The 15,078-nt window shown below is 42.4% G+C and overlaps 2 protein-coding genes across 3 annotated transcripts in view; one reads left to right on the forward strand and one right to left on the reverse strand.

The window, feature by feature from the left end:
- The window catches only part of LOC147870851 (peroxisomal multifunctional enzyme type 2-like), a 40,416-nt gene that overhangs the window by 11,052 nt on the left and 14,286 nt on the right, over nt 1-15,078 (reverse strand). The window contains exons 2-14 of the mRNA XM_087341793.1: nt 8,917-9,000; nt 8,257-8,394; nt 7,877-8,029; nt 7,259-7,403; nt 6,680-6,807; nt 6,335-6,451; nt 5,741-5,940; nt 5,292-5,352; nt 5,055-5,218; nt 3,618-3,741; nt 3,267-3,439; nt 2,693-2,869; nt 1,784-1,945 (exon numbers count right to left, since the gene is read on the reverse strand). Coding sequence (XP_087197919.1) covers nt 1,784-1,945; nt 2,693-2,869; nt 3,267-3,439; nt 3,618-3,741; nt 5,055-5,218; nt 5,292-5,352; nt 5,741-5,940; nt 6,335-6,451; nt 6,680-6,807; nt 7,259-7,403; nt 7,877-8,029; nt 8,257-8,394; nt 8,917-9,000 — 1,826 coding nt within the window. The remainder of the gene's footprint in view (nt 1-1,783; nt 1,946-2,692; nt 2,870-3,266; nt 3,440-3,617; nt 3,742-5,054; nt 5,219-5,291; nt 5,353-5,740; nt 5,941-6,334; nt 6,452-6,679; nt 6,808-7,258; nt 7,404-7,876; nt 8,030-8,256; nt 8,395-8,916; nt 9,001-15,078) is intronic.
- On the forward strand, nt 10,630-13,826 carry LOC147870852 (uncharacterized). Of its 2 annotated transcripts, none has more exons than XM_087341798.1 (2): nt 10,630-11,352; nt 13,207-13,822. In XM_087341798.1, the coding sequence occupies exon 2, from the start codon at nt 13,275-13,277 to the stop codon at nt 13,701-13,703; it is 429 nt and encodes a 142-aa protein (XP_087197924.1). In that variant the 5' UTR covers nt 10,630-11,352; nt 13,207-13,274; the 3' UTR covers nt 13,704-13,822. The 2 variants fall into 2 exon arrangements, with proteins under 2 accessions (XP_087197924.1, XP_087197923.1); XM_087341797.1 differs by lacking the exon at nt 10,630-11,352 and adding an exon at nt 11,497-12,215 and having other exon boundaries at nt 13,207-13,826.

A 15,078-nucleotide genomic window follows, 5' to 3' on the forward strand; every position in this document is an offset into this window, starting at 1 on the left:
TCCCTCACCTTGGTGGACCTCATCACAGCAGGCATAGTGACTGACTGATGCAACCAGCATACATCAGAGCTACTCACTTGTGTTTCTTCCATGACCTTGAACACAGCTACTGTACTGTACTGTACTGTACATGTTATCAAGACAACCTTACATGTAGGCTAAAGTGCAAAGTCTTTCCTGCCTCCTTGACAGTGACTCAGCTAGTCAAAAAACTTACTGCTTTTACAAAACAAAGGTTCATTATTCTGTTACACAAAACACACACAAATGGCCATATCATGACTCGGCTCCACCCCCAGCTTCATGCCAAAATTTTTTTCCAAGTCTAAGCCAATTTCTGACCTAATGACATTTTACATAAACAAGTGTAGTGAAACAATGTATTCATGTGACAACTTCTCTTTGTCTCCCACAGTTCACTATTCACAAAGCACTAAGTGAACTGTACAAATCGTCAAGTTTGTTCCTCACTTTGCCCACTGAAGATGCAAATATCCTGAGAAATTGATTTGCAGATATTTACCATAAGCTGGAAATGTAACTAGGAAAGAGAAAACAAAGAAATTCCATAGAGCTCTTGAGTAACCTCTGAAGACCAACTAGATAATTAAAGAAAATAATTAACCCCTTCAGCCACAGTGAAGGTGCATAATATTCTATCAATCCATTGTTACCTCAAAGAAAACACAACATGTCTCCACGACAACACTAAACTAGTTAATGCTGCTTAGAGAAATAAATTACTGTTTATTCTGAGATCAATATAAAACCCACATTATATATTCTGTGGGCAAAATGCAGAGATAATGACTGTTACAGCAGGTGGTACATACAGTTACAACTCAGCTTTAAAGGGTTAAAATAGATCTTACTGAAGATGTGATACTAGCAATGCTGTAATGTTTGGGATCTTAACAAAAAGGAAACATAACCTTGTCACTGAGAGTAAGAAATTGCTAGGCTGAACAATGCAGGTTATCACAAGATAACAGAATATCAGTTACACTTTATATCGATTATAAACACAACTTGCAATCTGTAGGAACAAACACCACACAGCTCAGGCCTGCCTCATGGACTTATCTTGAACCACTTGAACACAATCCACAACCTAACACCCAGTATTTTAAAGATCCATTTTAATATTACACTCCCATCTATGAGTTGGTCTCTGAAGCCATCTCTTCCCTCAGGTTTTCCACACAAAATTCTGTACTCATTTCATGTCTTGCTCATGCATGCTGTATGCCCTGCCCATCAGAGCTTTCTTATCATTTTACTAAAACTCCAGAATTAAATCTTATATTTGGCTCATTAAACCCACACTAAATTAAACATTCTCCAACACACAATTACAGAATTTACATCAAAATGTACATTTATATTAAGTAAGCTTTACATGCAAACAACACAGCTCAAATACTTCGTCTTGTTTAGTAGCAGTGTACTGCATAATCAAATTGCATTTTTCTGTGAGGAACCTGCAATATGTGTGACTTTTTATTTCCACTGCGTAGACATGAAATTTGACACAAAAATTTCATTGGAAAAGCTGAAAGGAAAACAGTACTTGGGAGATCTACACACACACACAGACATTACTAAAATGCACCTTAGAGAAATATGATGTGAAGAGATAGATAGGACTCAACCAGCTCATGACAGAGCATAAGGGCAGAATTATGTGAACGTGATGAAAGGCCAGCAGCAACGAAATTTCTCACCAGCAGAACAACCATCATCAAAGATGATCTTGGCCCATCAGTCAGCCACAAAAACGTACCTTGTGCTGCGGGACGGATGCCTCGGTGAGATCGACATATGCGCCAGATATCACCACGCTCCCCGTCTCTTTCACCTTGGTCTGAAAGTGGATACGGTTCCCCTGTTGCCACATGTCAGTCTGTAGTGTCTGCCCAGGGATAACCGGCTTGCTGAACCGAGCCTGTAAACCAGTGACAGTCATCATTTTCTTCATACCCTCGCACTCTGATGGCCTGTGTAGTGCAACGATCTAAACCATATTAATGGGGATATCAGGTTGCATCTCAGTCCAGTTTCTGACTATCCTTCTCAGGCTAATCAGAGTTCTCCTCAGTCCCTCCAAAGAACTTCCAGCATAGTAACATGAAAATTAATATTACTGCCCCTTTCCAAATTCATACCCATTCATTATCCTCTCATTCTATCTGATGCTATATAACCTCTGAAAATGAAACAGATTCATGAAATAACATCATATTTAACAATCTCTCTGATGGAAAAAAAGTACAAAGAACTTACAAAGCAACAAGATGATAAAATTAAAAAGAAGAGACTGAAATGGTAAAATGTTATGAACAGTCCTCCGGAATTACAACTTAGAAATCTACTATCAAGCCACACCATTGCACCATGCTTCACATGAATATTTTTTTACTTACCATAGGCCTCCCTTAACGTATCCACTGTGAATGGGAGTCACGGTTATGAAGTATTCCAACAGGGATGCGAGAAAATAGGAAAGCATGTGGAAAGAATAAGAAAGTACAATGACTGACATCAACTGAACTGTACATCAGACACGGAAGAGGCAAGTGAAAAATGCTGTGAACACAAACAATCCATAGAACAACAGAAAGAGGGTGCTGGAATGTTATCATGAGAATGTGAAAATAGGAAAGCCCCAAAAAGAGATGTTTCTATTACACACCTTTATGGCTTTGAATTTGGTTGGATCATTATCCACATACTGCTGTAGGACATGGCGGGCTGAGAAGCCCAGCGAACACAGACCGTGCAGGATGGGCCGATCAAATCCACCAAATGCAGCCACATTCGAATCAATGTGAAGTGGGTTGCGGTCTCCAGACAGTCGGTAGAGTGCAGCCTGCAGGAAATAATGTTGAAGTGAAGAAACATTGACAATTAATTTGTAGGTGTGTTTATGATCTCTCTCCATACTAAATTCTACAGACTTAGCTGCAGTGCTTCATTAGTCATAATTTTCACACACAGCAATAAGTGCAGATTCAAAGCAGTCAGCATTTTCAGTCTACATCAAATAATCTGAAGGATGCACATTTTACAAAGCTCTATCACCACAAATATGTCAAGATCTTAATTAGATTGTGCTTCTTCTCCATATTTCACACGTTAGTACTACTGACAGAAGAAACTAAAAATACATACACAGAATAAGAAAAGTTACATTCACCCCCCCCCCCCCTTCAAAGAAAAATAACCAAAGAGCCTCACACGTAACACATGCTTCCCTCTATTCTGACCTGATCAAGAGACGTGTGTTGCTCAACAGACAAATCAGGAATCCGCTTTGGTGGTTCTGCTGTTGGCACATCATAGGGTGAAGTACGCTTGTCTGTAACACCCTTCATTCCAACAGCAAATGTTGTCAGCAGGGACTGTGCCACCTTCTCACCACTTTCATCAGATGTCTCCACTGCAATAATGACAACAGACAGCAACTGAATTTGTATCACCTTGAAGACTAGACTTTTAAACCACTTATATTCCCCCTAGCCTAGACAGATCAAAGAAAAAGAGACACGTTACAACTGCACAAACCAAGTTGACAGAAGTTACAAATGGAATGATCATACTGCACAATTTTATCTCACCTTCCACCAGCACAACAGTCCCGGATCCCTTGTCCAACACATCCACCACCTTGCAGTGCACCTCAAGAGTCCCTTCACTGTTGATGGGACGCAGAACCTCCAAGTACTGCTCACCATGCAACATCTGGCAACATAGCAGCAACACGATCCTCCTCAGTCAACTCCAATTATGTACTCAATCGTTTCTCATTCCTTTGTGCCTCATCAGCAACCCTAAGGTTCATAATCCAATCAGTCTCTACGTCGAAACCACTGAACTATCTTTAAGTTAGCAGAACTTCTCGAATCCATTTAGTGGAAAGAAAGAAAGAAATACTTTATGATATATCTGCAAAAACAACTGAATACTGTCATTTGTTTACACGACTGAGTGGCATGCCAGTGGGAAGCATCTACACTTTGTGCAGCTCACTGAATCAGTGTGAATTCTATCCTCACTCTCTCTATGGTGCAGGATATTCTTTGAAAAACTGACTGTATACTTGGCTTCTCAAAAAATAGAACACTTTCTTTATAGAAGCCAAAGGTTCATCACTGAGTTCACAAAAGCCTGCCATAAGACTAACCTGAGCCAGCTGCATCCAGTTTGCTCCATAGATTCCTATCTCCCAAAGGTCCATCTTAACGCCATCCCACCTACGCCAATGTCTCACCCACAATCTCCTCCCTTCAGGCCTTCTAACCAATATCTTGTAAACACCCCACCCCTCCACAATGCGTTCCGCATGTCCCGCCCGTCTTATCCTCCTCGATTTAATCGCCCTAACAGTATCAAGTGAGGGGTACAGTCCGTGAAGCTCATAATGCAATTTTCTTCCTGCCTCTTAGGTCGAAATATCCTAAACACTCTGTTCTCAAAGACCCTCAATCTATGTTCCTCCCTCAAAGTGGGAGACCAAGTTTAACACCCATACAGCACAACTTTTGTATCTTTAGTTTTCTTGATGTGAGATGAGAGGACAAAACATTTTGGACTGAATGATAGCAAGCATTCCCCGAGTCCACACCACACTGCTCAATTACAACTTCACTAGCATAGAATACGACCTGAATGATCCTCCGTTGCACTGAACAGAAAAACAACTCACTGCAGTATTATTTTTGCAGAAGCTGGATCTGCTTTCATTCCATGAGGACCAGCAGACTTTTAATTTCTTCCTCACTGCATGTACAGTGAACTAAACAAGTCAAGTGCGATGGAGACTGGCTATTATATTCGTAATAGACAAAGCACAGGCAGTAAAATGTGCCTTGCGTTAAGATATATGGACATGTTCAGCTGCGAAGGCAAGAAATGCACATACAGAGATGAAAACACAGCAAGAAGATTGTGAGGTGGCTCAGGGTTGCATCCGAAGGCAGGCTTCGAAATGACCGATGCTGAACCTTGCGGTTATCCTCAAAAGAGTCTGCTTATCAAGACATAACCTCACTTACCCTGGCAGGATTGAAATCCCTGCCACTGAACACCTCAGCAGTAACACTAGACTCCATCACGGCAGACACGCCTTGCAACACGAGGAACGTCGGCAACGCAGAGAAGTCTGCGTGGCCTTCATACAGGAATCTCAGGTCACTTGGGTTGGTCACAGTGCTACCAACTGCAATAAAACAAACACATTACTTGTCTGACACACTGTCACAAACACACGCACATAAGGGCACATTACTCACCTCCCAGTGCATACAGGATCAGGTCATGAGGAGTGTATTGGAACTTTGTCACAACACTCTTCTGGAAAGGAAATCAGGACCTTAAACCATGTTCACAGAATAAGTGTCACCAAGAAGACAAAAGAAGTTCAAGTCTGCACAAAGATTAGCCACCATCAATACTTGGATGGCAGCACCAGCCATTGCCAAAACTAATGTACACCTCATTTAACAAAATACTGGACCTCCAGTGGCGTAAGCCACAACTGAAGTAACGTAAACCACGTACTACAATTATGGCGACGGGCTAAAATCCTGTACACAATAAACAAAATTAATTCTGCTCATTCATACGTCTTATACTACACTCCCTCTATACACCTCCACTGGATGGTGCTTAGACACAGGGGTAACTTGAATAATTACTATCTGAAAGCATATGCAAAAAACTACATCGAGTCATAACTCACGCCATCAGAAGAAAGCCCAGAGTTCGACTTCATCTGCTCCAGAACGGTCATCAGGGTACCAGATGCCTCCTGGATGGACTCCAATTTAACGGCAGCAGACATATCTGTCACCTTGCCCCAGTTCTCACGTACAGCCCCTGGCGTCACCAGCTCATTCATCTGCGCACGCAGCAGGCCACCCGGTGAACGCACCAGATAACCTGAAGGTTGTCAGACAAGAACGCATCCTGATGGAAAGTTCTGCCGACACTCAGCACGGGAGGTAAACGGTTCTCTGCTTGTCTATCATTACTGCGCTTCATGGCTATTCCAAGCTGTCTCACTGAAATCAGGACCCTTGAAACATGAATCCGGTCATTCTACCGCTGTTGACACATCTACGGAAGTCCACATGCAGATTCTGCGACTTATCTACGATTGTGATTTGCAGTGAAAAAATCATTTCTGCATTTCACTGAAAGAGCAACAACAGACCCAACCTTCATGACCCTAATGAAATGCAGTCCTGTTTTGGACGGCATCACATGACTCAGAACCAGTGGTGTCGTTACAGGCATCGAGCATATTCCGAACAGGGGTGCCACTGACCCTTACATTTTCCTGCCCAGCCAGCAGCAGACTCGATGATGGAGCCAGTCTCCTCACAGGATTCGTGACACAGCCACGCGACGACTGGCGCAATCAGCTCTGGGCGCAGCTGCGCAAAGAAATCTGTGCAACAAACAAGTGACTTATCAGTATCACATTAGTGTTTATAATCATGAGACAATATTAAAAACTGCTGATAACAGATCTCCAAAACATGAACTATTTATTACAACTGATAATATGACAAAAGGGTGAATATACTTCCAAAATGCACTGTTTGCATCATCTTGATGTTCATTTATTGTAAACAGAAGTGACACACTGTCAGGCTTTAGTATCAGCAGCACCCACCAGGTGGCAGGATGTCTTCAGTAAGCCGGGATGCCGCAGTTGGCACAATCACATTGCAGTGGATGTTGTCCTTCCTGCCCTCTATCGCTAACGTATTGTTCAGACCAACCAGCCCCATCTTGGCAGCACTGCAACCATAAAAAAAACATACATGGACTCTTCCCAAGAAATGCATAAAGCGGCCATCACTCACACCAACTTTCTTATTTGAGAACAACTTTTCAGCCGCACGAATTACACAGTCCTGAAAGGAAGAGCGATGGTGAATGACGAACTGGAGAGGATGTAGAAGTGACCCTCGGTTATATAACACACTAACCCAGCATCTGTCTTGAGGAACTGTGGGGGAAAACAGTTTCTACCATTTCTGGCAACCAAAGACAAACTTTTATTTTTATAAATAACCAGAATGTTAAATCAATATTTCATAGGCGGGGGGAGGGGTGTATTGTAATTAATACTTTTAAATCCCAAAGATATTCAAAGCAGAACAGATTAATGTCCAAGATATCACGCACACATTATACAAATGATCAATCCTATGAAAGATAAATATACTAAAGTGTCACTAACACCGACCTGTAGTTTGCCTGCCCAAAGTTCCCATATAGACCAGAATTGGAGGATGTCACAATGACACGTCCATACTTTTGTTTACGGAAGTGAGGCCACGCGGCTCGAGTTGCCTTCAAAGCACCTGTTAGGTGTACGTCCTGAATTAAGCCTGCAACAGTAACAAATGATCATTAAACCTCAACAGCACTAGTAACTAGACAAAAAAGCATGCAAAACCATCCCTGAACTCAAGAAATCTACCATAGTCCCTTTTCTTTTGGCCTCCTATACAAAATCAACAACAGACAAAACAGCTCGGCATAGCAGACAGTATTTGTCAAGGTTTTCCTCAGCCTCTCTAGGCAAATGCCATGGACAGTCTCTTGAAACTGGTCAGAACCACAATGAGAATAGACGCTTGTGAATTTTAACTCTTTCAGAATTAGTCTCTGCAGAAAAATGATATTCCAATTTCACTGAACTATCAGACTTTAACGTAAAATGGCCCCTGGGACAGCTACATAATATCCAGTCACTGGCGCTCTTAGTTTTCTGACTGACTGACTGTAGCAGTCCAAATACACTGAAAGTACCCCACAATCTGATATTATGGCCAAGAATAAGATTTAATCTCAAACATACTCCAGTCTGCGTCACTAATCCTGGAGAATGACTTGTCCCACAGGATGCCAGCATTGTTCACTACCACATCTACTCGTCCAAACTCTTCCAGAGCCGTCTGTATAATCTTCTCTCCATTCACCACAGAATCATAGTTGGCTACAGCCTTGCCACCTACCAGAAACAAAACAATCTACGATACAGATGCAATCCCGCGGTGCTGCGACTTCACCGTAAAACAGAAGTTGGAAAGGAAAGGGAATCAGACGGAGGTGGTAGAGGGGGACACAAGGAAGCAGTTTGTAAGAAGGAAGAAGGAAGAGAAGAGGTGAGAGGACAAAGAAGAAACTTACATGCAAATGCAGTAGCAGCCAACAAGCATCATAATGCACTAAACCCACCTTTGTGCCGGATCTCTTCTACAACACTGTCTGCTGCACTGCTACTCTTCCCATCGCCATGGCGACCACCACCAAGGTCATTCACCACAACTGATGCTCCACGCTCCGCAAACAGCAGGGCATATGCTTTACCCAGGCCTGAAACATAAAGTCATGGCTGGTCAGAATTATGAGGAACTGGCACACAAGAAATGATAAGTGGGTGAAACGACACACAGAACTGTTCATTGCAAGAAGTTGTAAGCAAATGCCATGATTAATACGATTATGAGACAATGGAAACAGACAAATGATAAAAGAGAAGGGTATTAACTCACCTCTGCAGTGCACACATCACATGGCATGTGGAGTCTCATCATACTTTAATATTATCATGACAACTTTTATCCATGGAAATGGACACACACAAACTGGTACAATTAAAACTGGAAACATACTGTTGTAGCAGCCCACACCCTTCAATTTCATATTTTTGTCTTAACAAATGAGGGAAAGAACTATATTTTTTTTGTACAATATAGTCATTAATGAAGCTGAAACCGCGAAGACAAGAACGATAACCTAAAATAATTTCGACAAGAATTAAATATTTCCGAAAGAAAGTCTTGCATACTAGAAAAGCGATCAGGCACAAACATTATTTTCGTGTACGATAATCACCTGCACCAGCTCCTGTAACTACAACCACTCGGCCATCGAATCGCAGATCTGTCATGCTTAATAGGGCCCTACAGAAGTCCGAACCTGAAACAAGACGAAGTTACGTGACCAAACACACGGATAAGGTAGTACAAGTGCAAGATTAACCAGTACTTCGTACCTTGTTTACTTTCGTGTGTATAACTGCGAAGTCATCGTCAAGAAATAATGTAACCGTTAAAATTATAATACAACGCACAAATTGCTAAATCTTACTACGTACGATAAATCCGCCGCTGTCTAGTCGTAGACTCCAAGACACAATCCACTACCACGAGATCATCACAGTTTGTGTGCTTGTTTTTTCAGACCTTCGCATCAGATACGGCCAGTCTGCTGTCTGACATAACTGCAAAACCTCTGTACAAGAAATATGTACTGTACTTCAAAACAGGTTACGAAAGTGATCGACGCAATTTCGCTAGTCATTCTTTCCCATATCGATATATTTAGATTAATGCAGTGCTACCAATAGTATCAGTAGATCTAGCGAAAATGTTCGAAAGCAACAAATGGCATTTTACCTGTCTGAATGTAGAGTTCCCAAATTGAGATATTTCCTTGCCCTACTTTCACATTTTATACATTGTATCATAATATCCCATAGAAACTGTACTTACTGCTTTTATTTTTCTTAACTCATGTCACAGTTTTCCTGCCTATGTTATTAATACAGAAAAGAAACATGACTAACTTAAAAGCATGAAGTAACAAGGGGAATATGCTTACTGCCTTCATCACCAGAGAGATCGCCTAATAATGGTGTCAATTTATATTACACTACACTGCGCAATATCCCACAACGCTGTCATCTTCACACTCTTTTCCCATGAGCATCTGCTCTACACAAGGAAGTTAAATCAGCAACTAGGATGTGTCTTACTGAAGAACATTAGGAAAGAGCATTCAAATTGCAACAATGAAAATTAAATGTGATACTGAAAGCTGAATAAAGCTAAAGCAGTGTTAAATGTATTTTTTATAAATTACTATGATATTTTAATGTCCCCAGTCCAAGACTGTGGGATTTCATGTCAGTGACAACTTCAGATCAATTTATAAGATGTCACTAGTAAGATGGGATGTCTTAAAATTCAAGGTCGTGCAGACACATGTTCATGAATTTCTTATCTCATACCATCACACTGACAGTCCCGAGTTTCAGGCACACAAAGTTACAGCACAACAAAAGCATGCGAGTCACAGTAAGAATTGAGGTTCTCACAGTGGCGAGTACGAATATGACTCGTTTTCTGTGTTGTAATGCTACAACCCAGAAGGCAGCCATCTTCATGTGACTCACAATTTATTTATACTTTATTTAACGATGCTGTCACTAGCTGAGACTTTATAATGTCGAGTGAGAGGATGATAGTAAACAGAGAATTGGAAAACATGTGGACAGAAGTGATCATGGCCTAATTTAAGGAACTATCCAAGCATTTTCTGGAGGGACTGAGGAAAACCACAACAAGCCTTCGTCACGATAGCCAGTCTGCAGGCCAAGATCTGAACCCAGGACCTGCCAAACATGTAGCAGGAGTACTAACCATTCAAATATGATGTTTTGTGTGATTCACAAGATACAAACAATTTTATTACACATAATCAACTGGTTACCGTAGTAAACCGACGTTTCGGGAACAAACTCTGTCCCCATCTTCAGGGTTTGTTCCCGAAACGTCGGTTTTACGTGGGCAAGGAACTGAGACAATTGTCTGTATGTCGGATCTCGCGTGGTGGCAGATTTTGAGCAACTTCAATTCTATCTCCGATAATGACAATGACTTCGTGGATTCAAACTTGTTACCCTAAAATATGAAGCCAGCGAATGTGAACATTTGCCAAGTGAACTCTGAAAACCAGAGATGAGCTAAATGTGGAGCGGAGAATTTCCCGAAGCGATGCCTACCGACGCCAGTTCGCGTTCAGTTTCATCAAAATCCGTTCAGCGCTGTTGAGGGCAGCAACCCGAAAGTTCGCTACGCGGGGCATTCTCCTCCTGAGCCAGCTTTATCCACACAACCTACTTCCCTCGCCGGCCCGCGGTAAATTCGAGTAAAGATTCCTGTTAGTCCCCGGGTCTGGATTAATCGAGCAGGGCGAGTTATTAAGCGAACGACCAACATTCCGTAATTCTTTGGCAGGCCCAGCCCTCGCACAACGCCGAAGGCCAGATCACAAATAGCGGTCAAGGTCAGGGAACCGTCTCCATGGAAACAACCGACAGTCGGAGAGACCCAGAAAAACGACTGGCGGCATTTCTCAGGAGCTACAAGAAAGGAATTAGCACGTCTCTCGAGCAACTGACAGTTGCCTACACTTCCGCGAAGGATCATCACCGCATTCCCCAGAAGCTGAGGTCCGAACTCCATCCGAATTAAATTCAGACACTGTGTAAGTTCCACGTATTGAGATTAAGCAGATGTAATATGAGAGCGCCCTCACAGCTCGCAACGCCTCCTGTGATAACAGTTTCCTTATGATGTCATCGCCTGTAACGAGATCACGTATGAGGTCGCACTCATAAAGAGAATGACATCACGCCACCTTCTTCGATATTATACATAAACTTCATGGTCCCAGGGCGCGTGAACTTGATCTTGTCTTGAGACTGAATAAAACTCTTCATATTATTATCTACAAACTGACAACCTTCAGCTATTTCAATCTGCCCGCCAATCCTACGAAATACTACCAACGTCTGAGGAAGCCGATTACCAACTTTACCTCAGGCACTTCCAAGCGTATTACAACTGCACGACGCACCTTCACATTCTCCCGCCCGCAGTTCACAATCTTCTGTTTCCCGTCTCCTCTCTAACAACGAATGTTTCCTACTGTTTTGTATGGGTGTGAAACCCGGTCTTTCACTTCAAGCGAAAACACAGACTCGGGGTGTCTGAGAAGAGAGCGCTGAGGGTAATATCTGGACCCGAGACGGATGAAGTGACAAGAGCGAGGAGGAAACTGCGTTATAAGGAGATAAGAATTTCGTTCAGAATTTGACTAGCCGACCGACCGAGGGCTGAAGATGGACTCTGCTCCATGCAGCTCGTTCTGGTCAGACTTTTACATCGCCAAGGATGCTGCAATCAATAGGCGTTCGGTGTAACCCAGTTATCGGCAACGTAGTCTGAAATCGGTTGTCAGCTTTACTGCGGGGCGTGGTGGCAACTTAACTTTCACAGAATACATTTTTATACGCCAAGGAACGGGGTCCTGCTCGATGCCTGACAGTCACGATATTTGCAGGACTCGTAAGTTCACTGTCGCTTTCATAAATGCCAGACTCAAGAAGCTCGCCTAATTAGACAAAAGTGGTTAGTTGTTTGCGTTTTTATAATACAATATAACGTCTTCTAGACTTAAACACGTCATGCAATGAACGGATTATTACCAGGTTTTTGCGATCTACTTGCCTAGAAACTGCACCAGCGTCTGACATGAGATATTTTTTCAACTCTTCTCTTATCTCGCCTCCTGCTCGAGATAAGGAGTGCGTGTTTGGTGGCGTTGTTTCCACGTCATTACTGAAGTGATAGAAAGTTTTTCCAGATTTTTACTAGGAATCCATCGCGTAACAGGCGACTAATATCAAATCATCACATGTCTCCGGCAAAATGTTTATGTGTGTATAAAACACTCAAAATACTTGGCAAATCAACCCAAATGCATTTTCCGATACCCTTCCGGCACGACAAAGGCGATAATTGAATGTCTGTTCAGTTACGTCATTCTTTGCAACTTCATCAGATACGCGTCGAGACCAAATGCTTCGTCTGAAAGTTAGAAATGGTTCCCGGAAGGCACTCAGGACCCGGAAGATTAAAGTTATTTCCAATAATCACCTTCTTTGCCATATGCACCGACGTCGACCGCAATAAACTTGTAATTAGCGTCCACGATGGCTAAAAGAACGATAGAAAAGAAAGCTTTGTAGTTGAAAGAGATTGGCTCCAACGGCGTTCGGAAAATTCCATTTTATCCAAAATTCGTTTGAAATGCGTTGAAACTCTCGTTGCGTAGGTTCAGGCATGAGTTGAGGTACCAACTTGTTTCTTAGACACCTAAGAACCACTTTCACGATTGGTGAAATATGACGCGCTGATATACGGTAAGCAAACGATAGTGAAGCGTAACTTTCGCCAGTCGCCATAAATCTGAAGGGAAAAAATTGTCAATCACTCAATAAGTGATATCGTACACAAAGAACACGCACACGAAAATGGGCGTATTTTCTCATTTCAGATGGAGACTGTAGAAAACGCTGGAAGTATATACGGGATTCATACAATCGATTTAAACGCAAAAGAAAAATGTCAACCGGATCAGCTGCACCACCGAAAAATTCTAAGTGGGATTTTTTCAAGAGACTCCAATTCTTAGAACCGGTTTCAACAGAAAGACCTACTGCATCTAATGTTGAGTCAGATTCAGCGGCAAACGCACAGTTTGAGACTCGGACTGAAAACAGCGAAGGTTGTCCAGATGAAGCATCGCAGTCCTCTGTACCACAGCCTCCACGACGAAAAAGACGCAACAACAATCATGATGATATTCTTGATAATCTCGTGCAACAGTTAAGTGCCAACACTGATACAGAAATTGAAGACGAAATTGCTTCATTTGGGAACCACGTAAAGGCTCCACGTTTGAAAATACAAGCTAACATTTTAAGTCACTATGAAGTGATTCAGATGGATATGCGAGGAGCAACATGGGATGTCCAACCCAAGTTCATCTGAGGTATTCTCCTATAAGAACTGCCTCGACCCCCGAACCAACCAACATCACAGAATGAAGACAATTGTCATTACATTTGTGACATAATTAGTAATAATACAATATAAGAAACTTAACCGTAACGTGAACGACAGTTTTTGTTGTTTGTATGTTTTTCCTATTAAACTCAGTGCGTAACCAAACTGCTTTTGATTCAATCTGAAATAACTCCTGAAACTTTCTTCTTCTAATGATAAATGATTCTTTATTAACAGACAGAAAGATCCTTCTTCGCGTCTGGTTTTGAATATTGAACTCGTAGGTTTTCTTTCTTTCTTTCTTTCTTTCGCAACAAATAACACAGCAACACATCTTCTTCTTCTTCTTCGAGTAACCTTTTTAGAAGCATTTTTATACTCATTTTTCACAGAATATGTGCACGCGTCTCAACAAAACAAACACTTTGCCGCATGTCTCGGTCGTCACCTCAAAAGTGAGTGGCGGGAAGCTGCGATGAGTCCGTCTCTGTCGCGTGCAGCCAAATTGTACCTTAAGAAGACCCCATAAATATAACTGCAGGTGGTACATATAGTTACCACTGTGCTTCAAAGAGTTAAATGCATCTAAAAATATTTGAGACACGACCTGCAGTTTAACATTCCGTGATAAGAGAACTTTTCCATCACAGTGATCGTGTCGACAGCCATAAAATGCAGACGTCCTCTTCAGGAAATTCTGCCACGAGCTCTCGTACCGGATCCTGCCTGAAGCAAGAAATCGCCGCGTGAACCAATTACTTAGGTCAAGGCCAGCGGAAATCAGACAGAACCGTGCGTGAGACGACGCAGCTGCGATAATGATAAAACCTCCTCGTGATTATCTTTTTACAATTCAACGGATTACACAGCGTCGAATGAGAGGAAGACAATGAATAATGAATTAGAAAGGATGTGGAAGGAAGCGGTCGTGGCCTAATTTACGGTACCATCCCGGAATTTGCCTGGAGGGGCTGAGATAGCCGGGCTCTGAGCCGAGATTTGAATCCGGGACCTGCCGAACACGAAGCAGGCCTTTAACAGAATCCTCCGTCTGTCCCAGTGCCAAGCCACACGGATCCAGTCCACGTACTCGCAACTTATTTCCATAAAACCAACCTCAATGGTATCCCCCATCTCCTTCTTGATCTTGCAAGTTGTCACTTTGCCAGAAACATCCTTGCTGTAAGTGAGATTTCAGCTTCTCACAGCGGCAAGTAATCTAGTAGAAACTGGCCGACGTTTCAGAGGTGCTTATTACCTACCATCATCAGGGCGATGAGTGCCCAATGATGCAGGAAGTAAGCACCTCTGAAACGTCGGCCAGTTTCTACTGTATTATACGGCGCGACATCCCGGAGAA

This window comes from Zootermopsis nevadensis, unplaced genomic scaffold, assembly GCF_977971745.1.
Source record: "Zootermopsis nevadensis isolate Lab colony 2312 unplaced genomic scaffold, Znev_1.0 Znev_ptg000091l, whole genome shotgun sequence".
Classification (NCBI taxonomy): domain Eukaryota; kingdom Metazoa; phylum Arthropoda; class Insecta; order Blattodea; family Termopsidae; genus Zootermopsis; species Zootermopsis nevadensis.